The sequence below is a fragment of the Aphis gossypii genome, unplaced genomic scaffold (genome assembly GCF_020184175.1).
Source record: "Aphis gossypii isolate Hap1 unplaced genomic scaffold, ASM2018417v2 Contig00327, whole genome shotgun sequence".
NCBI classification, from domain to species: Eukaryota; Metazoa; Arthropoda; class Insecta; order Hemiptera; family Aphididae; genus Aphis; species Aphis gossypii.
The window spans coordinates 46,387-67,150 of record NW_026083067.1 but is presented as its reverse complement, the minus strand read 5'-3'; the positions used below and the strand labels follow the sequence as shown (position 1 = coordinate 67,150).

Genomic DNA, 20,764 nt, shown 5'->3' with positions numbered 1-20,764 from the left:
GACACAATTCGTGTCCTTCAAAAAAAAACTGAGGGACACAATTCGTGTAACCCGAAAAAAACCGAGGAACACAATTCAAGTAACCTGAAAAATACATAGGGACACAATTCAGTATTTGGGACACAACTCGTTTGCAGCCATGCAGATGATGAACTCAAACATTTTATTGATAACAGTTCGTCTTTATATTTAGAGAAAGTACCAGTTCCCGGATATCCAGTATATATTTATTGCGACCCCTTAATCACCCCGACTAATGCACAACAGCTCACTTAATTTCAAAACTATTTTTGATCATCAAAAAAAAAGGATTGCCGTTTTTGGCACGTGTCTGCCTTCACTGTCAACGATCAAAAATAAACTGACATGTCTCTGCTCAACTGGGAAACTTTGAAATACCTTCATGCCGATTCAGACAGAACATATCGATATAATCGGTACATTGCTGCCATCTCAGTCCTTCGGATATTGTCTAACGGTAATCGACCGTTTTACACGTTGGTTAGAGGTGAATCCACTCGAACATATTACCGCAGATGACGTACGCTGGGTTTCAAGTTTCGGGTTACAACTGACTATAGTACTCAGTTTGTTTCACCCACCTTGAAAAATAAACGTTTTGGTTTTACGCTTCACCCCATTACTAGTTGGCACCCTGCTGCAAACGGATTCATAGAATGAATGCATGAACTAAAGACAGACTTTATAACCAACGCCAAAGAATTGTGGACAAGATCACTGCCCCATCGTTCTTTTTGGAATACATTCTTCACTTAAAGAAGACTTAAATACCACGTCAGCTGAACTCGTTTATGTGGAGCCTCTTAATCTTACCGACAATTTATTTGAAGACAATCAAGAAAATAGGAGTATGAACGGTCCTGCTAGTTCATTCGATCGTATTCGTATTATTATGAATGAAATTCGTCCAATGCCTGCATCTCGTAATTCAAGTCCAAGATCATTTGTTTTTACTGACCTCAAAGACTATTCACTAGCATTTCTCAGGAAGAGAGGTGTCCGAGTAGGTTAAGCACTATATCTACCCTATCAAGGCCCATTATGAAGTGTTTTCCTGGAATGAGAAGACTTTCATAATAAAAATTCGAAATAAATCATTTATGGTTACGATTGATGAAGTGAAACCTGCCTATCTCCCGGTGAACGAAATCTCAAATGAAAACCAGGACTATACTCCACCAGCTACTGCTCCGCATATAGCCTATTAATAACAACCACCTAGAACCGATCCATCGTCATTGCCAAAACGCACATCTCGCTTAGGTCGCCGAGTAAGATTCCAGGACATTTTTGACACCAGTTAATTCCACTACAAAAGGAGGTACTGAAACTGTAATATATTCTAGAATATTCGACCGCTCAAGCATCAAGAAGTCGCATGTGTCTACCGTAATGTTCTATAAGGTTAGCGGTGCCGCCGTCGATAACTCTGGAGGATTCGAAAACATATATAAGCGCAACATCGTCTTACCGTGCAAGTAGTCTCAGCCTTTCTCAAGCCGACTCTCGCTTTTAGGAGAATTAATTTATATTTTATGTAGTTTAAAATAAAATGTTGTTATCGGTCAGTGTTTATTAATTTACACCTACTTATACACCTTATAATGCTATAAATGCAGTCCACTGTACCCCGAATGTTCATATTAATTATTTTCTAGTTTTTTTAAAAATATTTAAAAATATATTTATCATTTTAAATTTTAACAACCAAGAAACGAGTTACTATTTTCTGCAAGAAATCTTCATCAAAATTTTAAAATCCTAAAATCAATACATTAATGAATAATGGATATGCTTAGCATCGAAAATCAAATTAGGTATATTGTTTTTCTAATTTAATTAATGTAATTAGTTTTTGATTATAAATATTATTATAAACATCAAGTAATATAACTATCAGAATCTTAAATAAAATAATGCAAGGCTGTTTCTCTGTATATAATGTTATGTAATTTCGACATAAAATTAAAAATAGTAACTATCAAGTTAATTAACTACTACTAATAATATTTTTCATACAATTTTAAAACTACATAATATATTATGTAAACGTTTAAAGGATGGTCTTAAATAAATATTTATAAAGATATAATATCAAAATATTTTTTTACAATATTGTAAAAAGGTAATATTATTATAATTATGGATTTTAATTGATAATATAATTTTATATCTAAGTAAGTTTTAAAAATTATTACAATTTATAGTGATTAATTAATTATAATAATAAATTATATTGTATTATTAATGTCTATGTTAGTATCATCATCCTCGTCATCCCAAAAATCTTTATAGGTAATATTATTCTGTAACATAATATAAAATACATATAAAAATTTTAATGGCCTGAATACCCCAAAATTTAAGTTCTTTTATAATTATTGTTAGTCCAACTTATGGAAAATCTTGTATTAAATTTTCAACTCTTAGCTACTGATACAAACATTTTTATGAATCATACCTCCAAAATAATTTACAAACATTATGATTATGACGAACTTCTGTCATTATTTGAACTTAAAAAACCAATTAAATAAAAATTTGTTTGTTTATTGTTAAGATTTTTGAATTACAATAAGCACAACTTATAGGGAATCTTGTATTAGTTGTATTAATTTTCAAGTTTTTATGGGCAACCAACATTTTTTTTTATCGACACTATAAAAAACAATACTTAGAACATTTCAGTTGTCTATAAATAACTCAAAAAAGCCAATATATCTTGAACATTTAACAGTAAATAAATAGTAGGTACTCATATAAATATTTTGTAAATATTTTAAGCATTTGTAGTGATTAGTATTTGAGTTACAACTATAAAAAAAAAAAATTGATTTGGTCGAAATCTGGTTTTGTATAATAATTCTCGTTTTTCCGTCACTTTTTTTTTCTTATCAATTTATTTTGAAAACTGTTGTAAAAGTTTTTTTACCTCTATAATTTATTAAGGCTTTATTTGTCATCGCGAACCACACCTTAAGTTAGAAATTGAAGCATTTTTTCGCAAGTTATGTTGAACATAAAAAAAAAACATATCATTGTAAAATTATAGATGAAAAACCATATGTGATCAGAAACGTTTTTGGCTTATAATGATATAATAGGTAATGAATAAATATTATAATGATGTATTATAATGTATTATAATTAGGTAAAAGATTTATTACTAATTCAAATAACACATTTACCATTTACCATTACGCTAATACTTTATCTCCTAAATCTTAAATAAAAACTCTTATTATTCTTACTTCAATTACACTTTTTTTTTTTTTTGCTGTTTGGAACCGACGACCGGAAGGGGACTGCTTTCGCATTACTTCCTCCCAACTTCAATTAAACTTATACTTCATTAACATAACTTAATACCTAATAATACATTAACATTTTAAACCAATCTCAAATATTTGTATTTTAACTACTTAAGAGCTACGGCGCCTCTACTAATATGTAGCGTGGTCGGGGATGATCAGTTAAATATAGAATATTCAGGGAAGAAGTTAGTTTCTTATGAATATAATTTAATCGTAGCTCGGGAGCATAAATGGTACATAGGATACAAATAAATGTGGATTGATCCAAAAACGTATTAATATATAAAGTTTATTCTTACTTACTAATAAAATGTACAAGCTGTAGGACAGTCTCGGAAGTCGGAGTTCGTGAGCGCGTGATGTTAATCGCGGGGAACTGCCTGTCTCTTACATGGTATTCGTTTTTAGCCGTAGCTTTACAATAATTAAACATGAGACCTCACTGGAAGGGCTTTATGTATAATCAGCATTACAATATTATATTTTACATGTTTGGTTTATGATATATATATTATATATATGTATACTATATAATATGTACCTATTGTACATATTATTATGTTTATAAAATATAAATAATGATATAATAATCGTACACTTTCATCTACTGAGTTCTAATGAGATTCTACTCAATGACACTAAATATATATAGCAAAGCAGCTTCCTAAGTCTTATTTTACATTTCAAACTTTTTATAAATTTTTATAATTCTCATGTTTACTTATAACATCATTCATTGAAATATAAAATATTTTTATTCAGTGATTTTAGATTCTGAACGAAGTGATGAATGTATTGATTTTATTGTGAGGTGTGTTTTTTTATGTCTGTGTACAGCATAACTTGTCGAAATAATGCTTCAATTTCAAACTTCTGATGTGGGGGGGGGGGGGTTCCGATGGAAAAATGAATATCTTTGGTGCATTATAGGGGTCAAGAGTAAACATTTTCAAACAGTTTTCAAACAAATGGAAAAAAACAAAATAAAAGAACGAAAAACGAAAATTTTTACTCAAAACCAGTCGATTTTTCTGAGAATTTTTTTTTTTTGAAGTGTCGATAAAAAAATGTTGCCGCCCCAAAAAAAATTGAAAATTGAATACAAGATTCCTTATGAGTTTTTTTTTTTATTGTAGTTATAAAAATCGTTCTTCATAATTTTTTTTTTATAAGGGTTTATTATTTATTTTTACGAATTATGTCAAAATCGCGAAAATTTGCATATTTGAAAAGCCATAAATTTTTTATTTTTATGTTTAAGGTTACAAAATTCAACCCTAAGTTTTTCATAAGTTTTCCTTCAAATAACTGCACAGAAAATCCGAAGCATCATTATAGGAAATATGTTATGAGTGTCTAAATTTTAATTTTTTACGAAATTGAATTACGTAACGATAACGATTTATCCTCAAACAATTTTAAATCTTATTATTCAAAAAGTTTTAGTTGTAGATACTTGAAAATTTTACCAGTTGTTAGATTGGCATTTTATTTACATAATTTAATTTTCAAAATATTTTGCTTATTTTTTAATGCTATTTATAGGCATAAACTACCTTTTCCACTAAGCACTAGAAATTATATCCTAGGCTGACAAATCATATCCGTAGTTCTTTTCAGAGTCATTTAAATATAATGATGCCTATCATTGGATTCAAATTCAATACATCGATTATAGTGACCTATTATACAGCAAACTGTTTTTTTGTCATTTTTATTTCATATTTACATTTTTTAATGTTTTTAAAGTCATTAACTTCTTAGTCCTAATTATAAAAATGATGACCCATTAAAATTATTAAAATTATTTATTGCTGTTATTTTACCTCATAACGGATTTCAGGATTAATCAAAAATGTATTATATACTTGACCAATATCAAGTACATTCGACTAAAAAAAAAAAAAAAAACATTAAAATTAAAAGTTAATAATGCGTATAGCATAAAATGTATATTTTGACGTGTTCAATATACTTATGTATCTTTAAAATTAAAATTATAAAAAAATATTTAATTTGCTTTTTAAAAAGAATATTTACTCTATAAATTAAAAGGTTTCAATATGGTTGTTTTTTGGAACTTTAAAAATATATTTAAACAATGTGTATTATTTAAAAATAATCAAACCATGATGCATAATTTACCAATTTAATTCCAACTTCATTTCTGTCCATCAAATACATAGTAAATAATTCATGTGCTTCTAAATTCCTCAAGCGGTCCTATAATTATCCAATAAGTTGTTTAATTTGTTAGATAAGTAACACATATATATATATATATTGCATTGTAATAAATACTATTAATCATGGTAGTTGTGATCTAGGATAACATTTATATTGCTTGCAAATAGCAGTCTAGATGACAATGTGTTCCTCAACTACCCGAATTTATGCAATGGTACCTACTAGATTACCTACTAGATTACAAATAGTAACTATGCGGAGGAACATGATTGAAGCTAAAATTCTTTCCGGCTCGGCCCAAGGTCAAGTTGTTTTTATTCATAGAATATCGATAATGACTAATGAATTTCCTTTTGAATTTAAACGAGTCAAATTTTCTATAAAGTTTTGTACTTAATTATTTTATACGTATACGTAGTGAGTTCAAATAACACAACATTGTAATAGATCGCAATCACTATAGTAAATATATATTTATATTCACTCCTATGAATTATATAAAAAATGGTAATTGCGCCACCCATTCTAGACCAGGGGTCTCCAAATTTTTTTATTCAAGGGCCACAAAAAATATCATCTCTTGGTGGGCCAAACGTTTATACATGTATTACTCAATACATACAATTTTTAATTTTTAAATGATAGTTAACTCCTCGTATATTTACTATCCTATAGAGACCGTGGGCCTGTTAAAATTTGTTCGAGGGCCGTATTCGGTATCCGACCTGTAAGCTGTAGTTTGGAGACTCCTGTAGTAGGTAGACTACTAATCGAAAAATTTCGCTGCAATATTTATGAAAACGTTATCTGTACCGCCGTTTTGCCGTTTCATTATAAAAACTTTTTTTCTACCAAATTTTCTAAAGATTTCCGACCTTTTTCCGCTTCATCCCGTAGTCCGTACCGTACGCTTTCCCGTAGCACGTGTCGTTTGACGTTTCGCGAATCTCGCTTACTTACTACTGGGCTTCACTGAGAAAAATTCGTGTGAAGACACAGAAATATAGATTTATGAGCCCAGATATATGATACATAAAACGATCAACGATCTAATGAGTGAATTATAAATTATAATGATTCATGAAAAATTCGCTGCTATTAATGTATGAGTTCAAAGTTTGTTAAACAGTCGTAAATACTTTTATAAGTTCATCGTGGGTACGTGTAAAAATATATATATAAAGTTAATAGACTTGATATTTTGAAGTATTAGTTATAATATTAATATTCTGATATTTAAAAATATATTCAAAATACGTGCATAAATACGGTAACGTTGTATACTATACACTCCTATAATGCATTTTGTTTTCCACGATGTAAATATTATTACCTATTATTAGACAGTGACGTACGGACATTTGTATCTAATTGTTGAACCGCATTTGGTACATTCGAATAGCATGTGTGTATTTTAAATTTTCATAACAAATATAATAAGATAGTGATTTATCACAGTCATTACAAAGACGTAATAAGAGAATATTTTTACTGTCCGAGTTTTCATTATATGAGAATTGTAAGAATTTAACAAGCAAAATGACGGTTATGCAGCATTCTTTACTAGGAAACTGCTTAAGAGCTTGAGATTCGGCATTGATTTTCAACACAAACGGTAGTTAATACATTATGGCATAAGGTTCCTATGATAGGTTAGGCAGATGGTAGCAAGAACGAACCCTGCTCCGGCTGGTCAGTCGGCGGTGCTTTGATTAACACGGCCGTCCAAATTTTTTTTTCCAATTTTTTTGATTTTAAAATCATTTTTAAATGACATTGAAAATTAAAGTTATTACTGTGTCTTATACGATAAATACACGTCTTGGATTTTCTTAATAATAAATTATTAAGGGCAAGGATTTATATGCAATAAAAAATTATAAAATATGCATTTTATTTACTAAAATATGCAAAAACAAATTTTTATTATTTCTAGAGTATTATTATTTATCATAATTCAAAATTTATTATTATTACATTAAAATATTAAATATTAGCTTATATTATATCATTATTACATGCTACTATAATGTGTTGTTTCATTAATTTTCAAATACAAACATCCAGCAATTTGAACGTAAAATACATTTATACTGACTAAAACTCCTTTCCACATCTCACGAGGTTATTGGTGCATATTTAAATAATTCGATTTATCTTGGAGTTAATCAATATCGATTTCTTGGATAGATAATTTTTATACTCTATATTTACAATTATTCGACGGATAAACCAAAAACTATCGATTTTATGAAAAAAAACCATTTAAAATTAACAATAAATTATAAAATTTTGAAAATTTAAGTTAAAAAAAGTCAAAATTCCAAAAATCTATAAAAATGAAATTATATGCATTGTGTTCAAAATATGCAAAAATATGCAAAAAAAAAATTGGTTCTATTTAAACGAGAATAAGCCAAATCGTGGACAAATCTGACAACCATTAAATTTGTACTTAAGGAAAAAACATGCAAATGCATATAAATCCTAACCCTAGTTATTATATATCAGGGATGGGCAACTTAAGTTACTAGAGGGCCAATGCGGGCCAGAAAGCAAAAAAAAAAAAGGTTATCAAAATATACATTTTAATTAACATTTATTTTATCTATTATATAAAAATAAGTCCGGTTTTCCTCCCTGACGCTATAACTCCAGAACGCACGAACCGATTTCCACGGTTTTGCATTCGTTGGAAAGGTCTTGGGCTCCGTGAGGTTTATAGCAAAGAAAATTCAACAGAAAAGTGGGGAAATCGTTTTTCACATACAGCGCCATCTATTATACATAGCATGTACTTCAAACCAATAGCAACGGTGCGTGATAAAGTGTGTGACAGATAGTCATTATTCTCTGCTCAGTTAATTTCATTTAAGCTCAGTGTAAATTATGTGGATCGTGCATTTGAAGTTAAATTCAACACTCTGTCCATAGTCCAAAATGCCTAGAGAACGACGTGCGAACATCGGCCGCCGCACAAGACATGCAAGCCAGCAACAAGTCTATTCAAGGAACTTAAGAGAAGAAAAACAAAATATAATAAGAGAAAATGACCGATTGAGACATCGCGTGAGCACACTTGGAATCAATCAACAAAGAAATTCCAACGTCGCAAACAAGGAACCCCAGTTCCAGACTGGCCACAGGTGTTTTCAACTGATGCACTAGGTCGTATGTACACTGTTCATCCTAGAAACGATGAATGTTTTTATTTGCGACTGCTGTTAGTAAATGTACGTGGACCGAAATCATTTGCGCATTTGAAAACTGTGAATGGCCACCAATGCCAAACATATCGAGAAGCATGTCAACTATTGGGTTTGCTGGAGAACGATTCTCATTGGGATTTAACACTTGCAGATTCAGTTGTTTCATCAAATGCGTACCAAATACGAACGCTGTTCGCAATTATCATCACCACATGTTTTCCTTCACAACCAATTCAGTTATGGAACAAATACAAAGACGCCATATGTGAAGATATCTTGCATCGCTTGCGTATTCAAACGAATAATCCTGACATCCAAATAACCGATGAAATCTACAATGAAGGATTGATTCTGATTGAGGATCAATGCTTGACTATTGCAAACAAGCTACTGATTGAAGTAGGAATGATTGCGCCAAATCGATCGATGCACGATGCATTCAACCAAGAATTAAATCGAGAGCTGCAATACAATGTTGATACATTGCAGGAATTCGTTAGAAATAATGTTCCGTTGCTGAATGAACAGCAAAAACAAGTATACAAAACATTAATGCAAGCGGTGGACAATAATACTGGTGGTCTATTCTTCCTGGATGCACCTGGAGGAACAGGGAAAACATTTGTCATTTCATTTATTTTGGCCACTATTCGATCAAGATGTGACATAGCTTTGGCGTTAGCATCATCTGGAATTGCGGCGACTCTTCTAGATGGCGGTCGTACTGCACATTCTGCGCTTAAGTTGCCACTCAATTTAAACACAATTGATACTCCAACGTGCAATATTTCCCGATCCAGTGCAATGGGAAAATTGTTAATGCAATGCAAGCTCATTGTTTGGGATGAGTGCACAATAGCACATAAGAAATCACTTGAAGCACTTAACTTCACACTGAAGGATCTTCGGAGAAATAACAACATCTTTGGCGGCTTGATGATATTGTTGGCAGGCGATTTCAGGCAGACGTTGCCAGTAGTTCCCCGTGGAACGCCTGCAGATGAATTGAATGCTTGCCTAAAGGCATCACCTTTATGGAATAACGTAAAAACATTATCGCTAACCACTAATATGAGAGTTCAACTTCAAAATGATCAAAATGCTGCACAATTTTCCAAACAATTGTTAGATCTTGGAAATGGAAAAGTCCCAGTTGATGCGACATCTGGATTAATTACTCTTACCAACGACTTTTGCCGATTTGTAGACACTCAATTAGTTCTTATTGAAAATGTTTTCCCAAACATTAGTGAGAATTATAAGAATTATGCTTGGTTAAGTCAACGAGCAATTCTTGCAGCAAAAAATAATGATGTCCACGCACTGAATTTCACCATTCAATCAAAAATTGCTGGCGATTTGGTGACATACAAATCCGTTGATTCAATAACAAATCCCGATGATGTAGTAAATTATCCAACGGAGTTTTTGAACTCTCTGGAGATACCAGGATTTCCACCACATAACTTGCAACTGAAAGTTGGTACAGTTATTTTGATACTGCGTAATTTGAATCCACCGCGACTTTGCAACGGTACTCGACTTTCGGTAAAGAGACTTATGCCGAATTTAATTGAGGCAACCATTATTAACGGAAAGTACGCAGGTGAAAATGTATGTATTCCTCGAATACCAATGATTCCGACTGATCTTCCGTTTGACTTCAAACGATTGCAATTCCCAGTTCGCCTTGCGTTCGCAATGACAATTAATAAGTCGCAAGGCCAATCGCTTAGTGTTTGCGTGATAAATTTGGAAAATCATTGTTTTTCACATGGACAGTTATACGTTGCGTGTTCACGAGTTGGGAAACCATCCGCTTTGTTTGTGTTAACGTCAGACCAAAAAACAAAAAATGTGGTTTACCAAAGAGCACTACAATGAAACAATTAAATAACACTTCATTTTAGTAGGTAATTGAAATGAATTTATTACTGTTGTGAAATGAAATAAATATTTTCCTTTTCAAATATATAACAAAAAAAATTTTTTTTCTTTATCTTTTAATCACCAAACGAAATGTTACATAAAACGAATCTGGTGGCGAAACGGAGTTCGCCGGGTCTGCTAGTTAATAATATATAAATAGGTAGTCATTCTACCATAAGGTGTTAAAATTTCTGTTCTCGTCATCAATTTTACTTTTTTGCGGATATTCTTTACCTCTAAAATACGAAAAAAATTTTCAACGACAGCACGATACGAATGTACTAATAGCTATGGTTAAAAGCTATACATACGTGTGTGTATATACATATACTATATTATGAAATTTAGATATTTAATGATGTTCAATGCCAGATAACAATTATTATATATTGACAAGATAGTTTATATATATAGATTATAGAATAATAGACGATAAACTTTAACATTGTATGATGTGATTTTGAAATGTAGGACGGCCAGGACGAGCCAGATAAAATATACTCATCCCTGTTATGTATAATAAATACACATATCTACATTATCTACGTGTTTTTGTAGGACTACAACGCTCTTTTGATGTACGAATCTTTTATTTATAATTAATTAATGTATTACTTACAATAAATACAGTACTACTAATCGGTTTATCTGAGATAAGAATAAGCGTTACAGGGTGATATGTAGGTATTTTCTACAGGCCAATTTTATGATGATCATCATTATTCATTACTTTAATATCACCTTAATGTACCTATTTACACTGTTATATTATATTACATTAAATTTAATGAATTATACGATACTGTTTTAAGTTGTACTATCTATCATGATAGTTGAGTGGGATTCGGGAAATCATAGAATTAAGGACTGTGTGATCTAACTTCGGCTATATAAAAACTATATTAGTTTTAAAACAGATTTACCTCAGGAGTAACAACTATTTCGGAAATAGCACTCTGTATACTTGTGTACATTGCAACATAATCTTGTTTCAGTTTCCAAAGATATCTAAATATTATAGTAAATAATTCAATCCTATTAATGTATGGACTTTTCGAATTGTCTCTCAGTTTTTTAAGTTGTTCAAATATATCATTTTCTTTGATCTCTGTTTTGTCAAAATATTTTAATATCGTTTTATTTGGTGTATCCCGAATCCAACCACCAGGTGTATTCGAAAGTTCCCAATTATCAATAGATAATAGCACCTGAAAATAATATTTTGTTAATTAATTATATTGCCAATTTAAAATTTGATAAACATAAATGTATTTTTTTCATAGGAGTTTTTGAGAAAAAAAATGAGTTGTATGATAAGTTCTGTAAGTGATTCAAGAATTTGTATATTAAAATAATATCATTTTAATTGAATTGGTAGTGATAGGTAATTGATCTTATTGCGATTTTAAAATAGTAATCATTTATTTTAAAAACTAGCCACTTACGAGATACAAATTGAGAGTTAAATTATTTTTAATCAGTGTAAAATAAATTATAAAATAATCTTTTTGTTAATGGTAGGTATGTTTTAAGTTAAGTGTATAGAATGTTTTTTATGATTGTAACAATAAATAATTCAGTTATTTGTGTGGTGACATTAGATTTTTTTATGTTGTATGTAGTGATTATAAATAAATATATATATATATATTTCCATTGACATTAGTATTACTAGAGATTAATTTCAAATCTTTCAACAATAACATAACCAAATACTTAGGTCAATGTAAAAATAGATATAGGTAGCAGGAATAATCTCTTAGAAAAATCAACTAAATTAATTCAAAAGAAAATATGTCATTTTAAATTGTAATTTAAACACTACACGATTTTATTGAGCAAGTAAAATTGTTTTTTTTTTTTTTTATTTATAACAATACAACCAATTAAAACCGAATTGTATACACGAAACACATTATTAAACATAATTAGTTTTGAAATTTTTAAACTTATTTTTTAGTGTTATTGATATGAAAAAAAAAATATAAAAAAATTATAAATACCTAACAGACTATAAACAATAGGTAATAACTTTTTTGTATCTCGTTAAAATGTGTGCAATATTGTATACTTATTCCCTTAAAAATTTAGTTTCTTAAATGTAACTTTTACCTAGTGATTATTTTTCGTTTTATTCAATATAATTTTATAATTATTATAGATACAATAAAATGCTATGTATCTACAGAGGAGTCATGGAAACGAATGTATGTTATAATAAATTAGTACCTAGGTACTTAAAAATAATAATTTATTTAATTTCTATTAAATATCATGAAAATTGAAAATTGATGAATCAAACTCATGAAAAAGGATGTGTGTGAAATCCTTTTTACTACTTAATTTTGTTTAAAAAAAGTGTTTTCTAGATATTACTGAATTTGGCATTTGAATTATGATATAGGGTCATATATTATTATAAAATATTTAAAATAAAATAAAATATCTCAACATTTTAGTATTGTGCAAAATGCAAATATAAATTAAACATCTTAAGACTAATTACTTTGCTTTTTTGTTTAGCTTTTAGGTATATAAAATGTTCATCATTGACTAATTGTTCATTGCCGGACACATCTTTAAATTTGAATGCCATTCTATCTGCATTATTTTTAGCTTCATTCAATAATGGTGTATAGGTACAAGATTCTGAATGATCACTCTTTACTTCAAACAATTCCATCAACCACTTATAGGCAATAAAAAGATTTTTTACTTTTTCACTTATATTGTTATATATTGTTTTAGCGAGTTGATTATCCTTTTTCTTTATTTTATTTTTTTCATCTTGAAATTTGGTGTAATCAATCAGTAATTCCATTGCTTGAAAATAAAAAAAATAATAGTATGTTAGATTCTAAACGAAGTGAAGAATGTATTGATTTTACAATGATGTGTGTTTTTTTTTTTTTTGTGTGTCTGTGTACAGCAAAACTAGTCGAAATAATGCTCCAATTTCAAACAATGGGGGTGGTTTCCGATGTAAAAGTGAATATCCTTGGTGCATTATAGAGGTAAAAGTTAACATTTTCCAACAGTTTTCAAAAAAATCGAGAAAAACAAAAAAAAAATGACGGAAAAACGGCAATTTTTACGCAAAACCAGTTTTCGACTAAAAACTAATCACTGAAAATACTTGAAATTTTCACCAAATGTTAATGTCAGTGGTATCCGTATGTAGTTAAATTTTCAAAAAATTTTGACTTTTTTGAGTTATTTATAGACCACTGAAATTTTCGATTTTTTTGAGAAATTTCTTTTAAAACGTCAATAAAAAATTTTTGGATGACCAAAAAGTTTTAAAAATTTAATACAAGGTTCCTTATGAGTTGTTTTTAATGTAGCTAAAAAAAATTAAAAATCATTAGTCACAATTTTTTTTTATAAGAGTTTATAGTTCAAATTTTTACGAAATCTGTCGAAAACGCGAAAATTTGTAAGTAATTTTGAAGTTGAAAAATCATAAAACTTTTTTCTTTTTTAACTAAGGTTTGAAAATTTGGTACAAGGTTCTCCATACATTTTTCTTCAAATATCTGTAAAAAAAACTCTACCGTATTCAGACTAAATAACGATTTATCCTCAAACGATTTTAAATATTTGTTATTATTCAAAAAGTATAAGTCGTAGATACATGAAAATTTTAACAGTTATTAAGATTAGCGTTTTCTTTACGTGATTTAATTTTCAAAATATTTTGACTTTTTTTGAGCTATTTATAGACAACTGAAATTTTCAATTTTTCTGAAAATTGTTTTTTTATGTGTCGGTAAAATTTTTTTGGCCCTATCAAAATACTTGAAAATTTAATGCAAAGTTCCTCATAAGTTATTATTATAGTGATTAAAAAATTATAAGAATACATAGGCACAATTTTTTTTTTATTAGCATTTGAAGTTCAACGTCAAAATTATGAATATTTGCAAATTATTTTGTAGGTATAATTCATAAAAATGTTTGTATAGGTAGCTAAGAGTTGAAAATTTAATACAAGGTTTTTCATAAGTTTAGCTTACAATTATTATAAAAGAACTTAAATTTTGTTGTATTCAGGCCATTAAAACATAAATCACCTTTTTCACCAACCACTAGAAATTATATCCTAGGCTGACAAATCATCTTCGTTCAGAATCGTTTTTCGTATACAATGATAATTATCATTGGATTCAAATTTAACACTCCTATAATATATAATAATGATCCATACGGCACCTAATGTACAGCAGAGCGGTACTCACTTGCCCGCTTTTTTTAATTGATTATTATAATTCTATGAATTCAACAATGTATAAATAACGTACCAAATTAATAATATTTTTTAAATAAAAACAACTAAGGGAATTACGAATAAATGTGTAGGTACTAGGTATCTATGACTTGTATTTAAAATAACTACTTTATTTATTATTAACTAAGGTAACTAAGGTTACTAAAGTGGTACCCGCCGTTTTTCCCGAATCGAAATTCCCGAATGAACTTTTTCCCGAATGTCGTTTTATCCGAAAATCCGAAAACCCGAAACCTTTTTTCCCGAACGACTTTTTCCCGACGGTTATTGTTCCCGAAATAAAAATTTTTAAAAATTTAAAAATGTTGTTATAACTGTGAGCTGTAATGACTAGGTATGTATTTTCTATACATTATAACTAAAATACAGCTGTTGCTATACATTCTAATCTTTTCTAATCTTTTCTAATCTTTTTTTTCTCCGTGCGATAAACGGGCACATGTAGAATCGCATGTTTGCCATTATTGCACTTTACCGTCGCTGATTTATATTTTACACCGATATTATTATTATTATTATTATCGTTTGTATCTTTTATCTATGGTATACAAGTAAAACGTAATCGTTGTAATCGTAAAGCCGCGTTATTCGAGTGCTATCGACCGTCGTTATACTTTCCAGTGCATTTTATTGTAAATAATATAAGATTATATACTTAGCAAAATCATTTTAATTTAATTTTAATCTATCACCATGGCTGAAATTAAAATTTTGGGTGAAACAAAATTAATTTGTGGAGGTTTTATTTATGTGCGTTCTAAATTACCAGTCAACGGTAAAACATACTGGGAATGTCAAAAGTTACGTAAAAAAGAGTGCAAAGCAAGAGTTATTACTGCGTTCAATATTTTTGAAAATAAAAATTATTTTGTACGAGAACCAACGTTGGACGATCACGAACATGTTCCCAACCAAGAAGAGTGTGAAGCAGAGATCATCAAATATTCTTTGAAGCGGAAAGCTGAGGACCAACCACAACTACCACCTGCTCAAATATTACGTACAGAGATGGCTGGCTTATCTGACGGGGTTCTCAGTCAACTACCTAACCGTGATAATTTAAAAAAATCAATGCGTAAAGTCCGGAGGTATTTATTTTTTTCAAATTTCCACGAATCCAATTTAATTTTTATGTATTTTACACATACCTAAGGAAAAATTTGCCACCCAATCCAAAAACACTTAATGACTTTGGTACTCTTCCCGATCGGTATCAAAAGACGCTTACGGGTGAACATTTTTTAATTTACGATTCACTTGATGATGATTCCGTCAATGAAGGTAAAGTCGTTGTGTTCTCGACTCGGAGAAATTTAGAATTATTGGCCCGGAGTGATTGCTGGTTTTTAGACGGGACTTTTAAGGTTTGATGGATTTTATTATATTTATTAGTTTATTACCTAGGTATATGTCTATGATGTGTTAATCAGTGGTGTATTGGTACGGGTACGCCGGTATACGCCGTATACGTCGCGAGCGTCGCGGCGAACAACGGTGTCCGGGTGTCATGACGCGGCGTTTAACAAAAATGTCTCTTAAGATTTTTAATATTTGAAAAATTAAACGTTTTATTGAAATTCTGATACTTGCATCGTCTTTAACACATAAAATCACACATTGCTACGTAAATTAAATTTCAAAAATAAAATTTTTAGGTGGGTAAATCGTTGTGTGAAGCGAGCAACTTTTACACGTATGAGATAGGCAATTCCGACGAGTAAGGCCCAATGACGTCACGCGGCTATTCTTCATTTCTTAATATCTCTTAATTATCTCTTATTAATATCTCTTATTTATCTATTGAAGTAGGCATTGTATGTAATTATATAACAATATGATTTTGTTTCATAATTCTTAGGTGTGTCCCACTATTTTCACACAAGTTTTCACGATTCTGGGAACATGCAAACAACACGATGCTCATGACACAGTTGCTATTCCATTTGTCTATGCACTGTTGTCGTCAAAAGAAACGGTTCAGTATGCCACTGTGCTAAAAGCAGTACAATCTTCATTTAACGAACACAGGATTGTTTGTGAACCGGCTAAGATCATGACTGACTTTGAAAAATCTATAATCAACGCTTGTCAAGAAGTTTATCCAAATTGTCCTCTCAGTTGTTGCTTTTTTCATTTCGGTCAATCAATGTATCGACAAATTCAATCTGTTGGTCTTCAAGCCACATACAATGACCCTGATGATCGTTCATTAAAAATGTACAGTCATATGATGCTAGCGTTGGCATTCGTACCTTTGGCTGAAGTACCTCGCATTTTCTCGCTTTTGAAAAATGACGCGCCTGAAGATTTATTACCAATTTTGGAATATTTTGAAAAAAATTATGTTGTAGGAGTAATAGCTAGAGGGCGAAGACGAGGAATTCTTCCACGTTATCCGCCAGAAATTTGGAATCAGCACCAAGCCGCTCTAACTGGTTCACACAAAACCAACAATGTAAGTGAGGGGTGGCACAATCGCTTCCAGCTTGTTATTGGAAAACATCATCCAGATCTTTACTCCGCTCTCGGTGAGATCCAAAAAGAACAAGCTGATGCTGAGATAATGATCGCGGAGCTGAGTTTAGGACGAAAAGTTAGAGCACAGCCAAAAAGAAAATGGCGGGATTTTCAAAAACGAATAATGTCCATTACTGCTGAATTTAATACATACCAGCCGTTACAATTTCTGAGGGCAATCGCACATAATATTGTTTTGTAATTTTGTTTTTAACGATTTATTATGTTATTATACTTTTTAGTTTTTTTTTAAATAATTTTTATTTTTATATGCATATAATTTGTCGATTTTAAAATATTCAACGATAACGCAACAGCATTTATTATGTTATTATAATTTTTAGTTTTTTTTAAATAATTTTTATTTTTATATGCATTATAATTTGTCGATTTTAAAATATTTAATGATAACGCCACAGCATTTATTATATTATTATACTTTTTTTTAAATTATTTTTATTTTTTATATGCATTACAATATATCGATTTTAAAATCGATTCGGGTAAAAGGTGTTCGGTAAAAAAGGTTTCGGGTTTTCGGATTTTCGGATAAAATACCATTCGGGAAAAAGTCCATTCGGGAATTTTGATTCGGGAAAAATACCGGTAACCTACTAAAGTTACTAAAGTAACTAAGGTTACTTGGAGGTGAGTCAGAGGATAAAGTATTTAAGTATGTGATAAAATCAGGTTAAAACCAAGGCAAATATCAAAAATAATTTAAATATAATGTGTCTCAACCGAAAACTTAGAGCGTTGTACTAAGTATAGTCTGGTCAAATATCACGAATAGTCACAACTGTTGTGATTATCAAATAAATTAGTATGGCAATATCACATTATACACGTAATAATAATTATGCTTTTATGTTAAAAAAATTTTATTTCTAATAAAAACGAAACAGTATGCCTACTATTTATGAATTTTCATCACTAAATTTTCCGTGAATAGGAGTTGGATCTAAAACAAAAATAATTAAAACATACTCCAGCGTTTGAGGCAAAAACATAACCTACCATTATGAGTTAGGGGACTGATTTGAATGCTCTAAAGTAATAAAAATACCTTTAAAAAATATGATTTAATGCACTAATAACAGAAATAATTTTTAAAAATGCACTAAAAAAATGCTCTTAAAATTATTTTTTACTTTGAATAAATGTGTTCAATTATATTCATAAAAACTCTTATTCATAGGTATTAATTATTCATATAATTTTCAGCATCTTCTAGTTTTACTATCTTTTTATTATCCAGAAAATTATTTAAAAATAATGAATAATATTATACAATTTCTGTTGTATGTGTGTATATTGTATATACCTAGTGCCTACACGTTTCTACAATAATTTCGTCTGGCGTAACATTTTTCCGATCATTAAAAACATAATAAATATTTATTTTTATTCTTTTAGAATGAATGTTAACTGAATGTTATTCATTCTAATATAAAAACGACTTAAAAACATAAAAATGCACTAAAAATATCAAAAAATACAAAATAAAAGTTATATTTTTTAATTTTTTGATGTATGAAATGAATTTTGTGTTTGGAGAGCAATATTTTCGGTCTTACAGAAAAAAATGCAATTGGCATTAATATCCGTTCCCTAATTATGATTTATATTTTAATGTATATTTTTAGTGATTGCATACAATATACCTTGTGAAAATAACCATTAATATCTAGACTAGGTAGTTTGTCAGTCAGTCATTTAATATAGATTGTGATATCTAAAAATATTGGGCTGTATTACATAATACATTAATATATTAATTATATTTGTATATATTTTACTGTTATTCAATTTTTGATTCAATACAATTATGGAATTTGAGTCAATCTAAATCAATTTGTATGCATACATAAGACAATATTTGTAACTGTAATATGAAAATAATATGTTAATTTTCTAGATCTTTATTCAAAGTTTTGTGTTAGTAAATTAACAAAAATTCACGATTTAAATCATGAATGGTAAATTATCGATACAAAACAGTGATGAATAGTTTAATAATGATTGATGTAGAAACGTCCTAATTTCAAAATATATATTATCAAGACCATAAAGATAGTATATTATTGCACTTTGCAGTAGACATACCTTCATCGAATTTACTTAAATGGATTTTGTAATTATATGATGCAGTGTTGATGTTGATGTCTAAAACCGTACTCAAAATTAAATGTAATACATTTTCGTTAATAATATGATTATCTGTCGTTAGTTCCTGAAACAATGTAAATATTAAGCAATATAATCATACACTTATAAACTACCAGGTAGTTATAATTGTGTACTCAAATCAAAGTTTCTACATTTAAAGTTTAATTTAAATTATATTTGTAAAAATCTTACTGTTTTAAGCATAGCTATTACATCAGCTGTGTTCATATTGTATAAAAAATGTAATTTATTTATGATTGTGGACTCAATACCTAAAAAATACATAGGTAATCATGAAATAATTGAATTGAGTAAGTTAGTTATAAATAATAGATATTAGTGTAATTATTTTTAATCAATGATATATCAATGTATTCAAATAATATTCAATAATAAAAAATTTAAATAAGCAAATATTTTATTAGATACTGATTTTTTGTATTGCCTTTACACGGAACTTATTGTTGTTAAACGAATAAACAATTGTATCTTAAATATAAAAGGTTACTTTTTTAAAAAAAAAACCAAGACCTTTTTTTTTTAGATATTATTAAATCATACAGAAATTTGATGGAGTAAATGAAGTATAAATAATACTTAATGGTTTACTTATGTATAATTAATAATATAATACAATGTAGTACTAAATATCAATGTAGGTAGTCAAATATTATTCAATGATAAATAATTTTAGTTAATATTTTATTATTGATATCTTACTTTGCTTTATATGGGACTAAGTATTGTTAAATGAATATTAATATATTTATTTTCAAAAAACGTTGTCGCACCGTCGCGGAGCTATTGAGTCGGCTTTCGTAAGCTGGCCGCGCGGTACTTGCGACGTGCAGATAATATTTGACAGGAAGAAAATAGGGTGTAGAAAATAACTATAATTTAAATGTAGAGACGAGACAACGAACATCTATTACTGTGAAATAAATTAAGTATAATATTTACTAGAGGTGGGGGGTATGATCATACCTAACAAAATATTGATATAAAGATATACTAATAATAATACAAATATGTGACACAATGTGTCGATCATATACAATTAACCACGATGTAGAGAAGATAAAGTGACACCACTTCCCTATCTCACAATGTAAAAAAAATGGATGCCAAAA

At 29.3% G+C, this 20,764-nt stretch overlaps 3 protein-coding genes across 3 annotated transcripts in view; 1 reads left to right on the top strand and 2 right to left on the bottom strand.

Annotated features, from left to right (window-relative positions):
- Positions 1 to 1,948: 1,948 nt before the first annotated feature.
- The window catches only part of LOC126553778 (uncharacterized), a 52,315-nt gene continuing 33,499 nt past the window's right edge, over positions 1,949 to 20,764 (bottom strand). The window contains exons 9-15 of the mRNA XM_050208894.1: positions 19,827 to 19,906; positions 19,572 to 19,698; positions 13,167 to 13,483; positions 11,584 to 11,868; positions 5,481 to 5,558; positions 5,162 to 5,227; positions 1,949 to 2,327 (exon numbers count right to left, since the gene is read on the bottom strand). Of these exons, the coding sequence (XP_050064851.1) occupies positions 2,253 to 2,327; positions 5,162 to 5,227; positions 5,481 to 5,558; positions 11,584 to 11,868; positions 13,167 to 13,483; positions 19,572 to 19,698; positions 19,827 to 19,906 (1,028 nt within the window). The 3' untranslated portion in view covers positions 1,949 to 2,252. The remainder of the gene's footprint in view (positions 2,328 to 5,161; positions 5,228 to 5,480; positions 5,559 to 11,583; positions 11,869 to 13,166; positions 13,484 to 19,571; positions 19,699 to 19,826; positions 19,907 to 20,764) is intronic.
- Positions 8,316 to 10,044, bottom strand: LOC126553780 (uncharacterized). Its single transcript, XM_050208896.1, has 2 exons — positions 9,123 to 10,044; positions 8,316 to 8,536 (listed from the first exon to the last, which is right to left on the bottom strand). The coding sequence occupies exons 1-2, from the start codon at positions 9,652 to 9,654 to the stop codon at positions 8,529 to 8,531; spliced, it is 540 nt and encodes a 179-aa protein (XP_050064853.1). The 5' UTR covers positions 9,655 to 10,044; the 3' UTR covers positions 8,316 to 8,528.
- On the top strand, positions 16,764 to 17,667 carry LOC126553779 (uncharacterized). The gene has a single exon (XM_050208895.1). The coding sequence runs from the start codon at positions 17,002 to 17,004 to the stop codon at positions 17,665 to 17,667; it is 666 nt and encodes a 221-aa protein (XP_050064852.1). The 5' UTR covers positions 16,764 to 17,001.

Coding starts and splice junctions, on each gene's coding strand:
- LOC126553780 (XM_050208896.1), bottom strand. CDS start 9,654: ATGTTGTTATTTCTCCGAAGATCCTTCAGTGTGAAGTTAAGTGCTTCA.
- LOC126553779 (XM_050208895.1), top strand. CDS start 17,002: ATGACTGACTTTGAAAAATCTATAATCAACGCTTGTCAAGAAGTTTAT.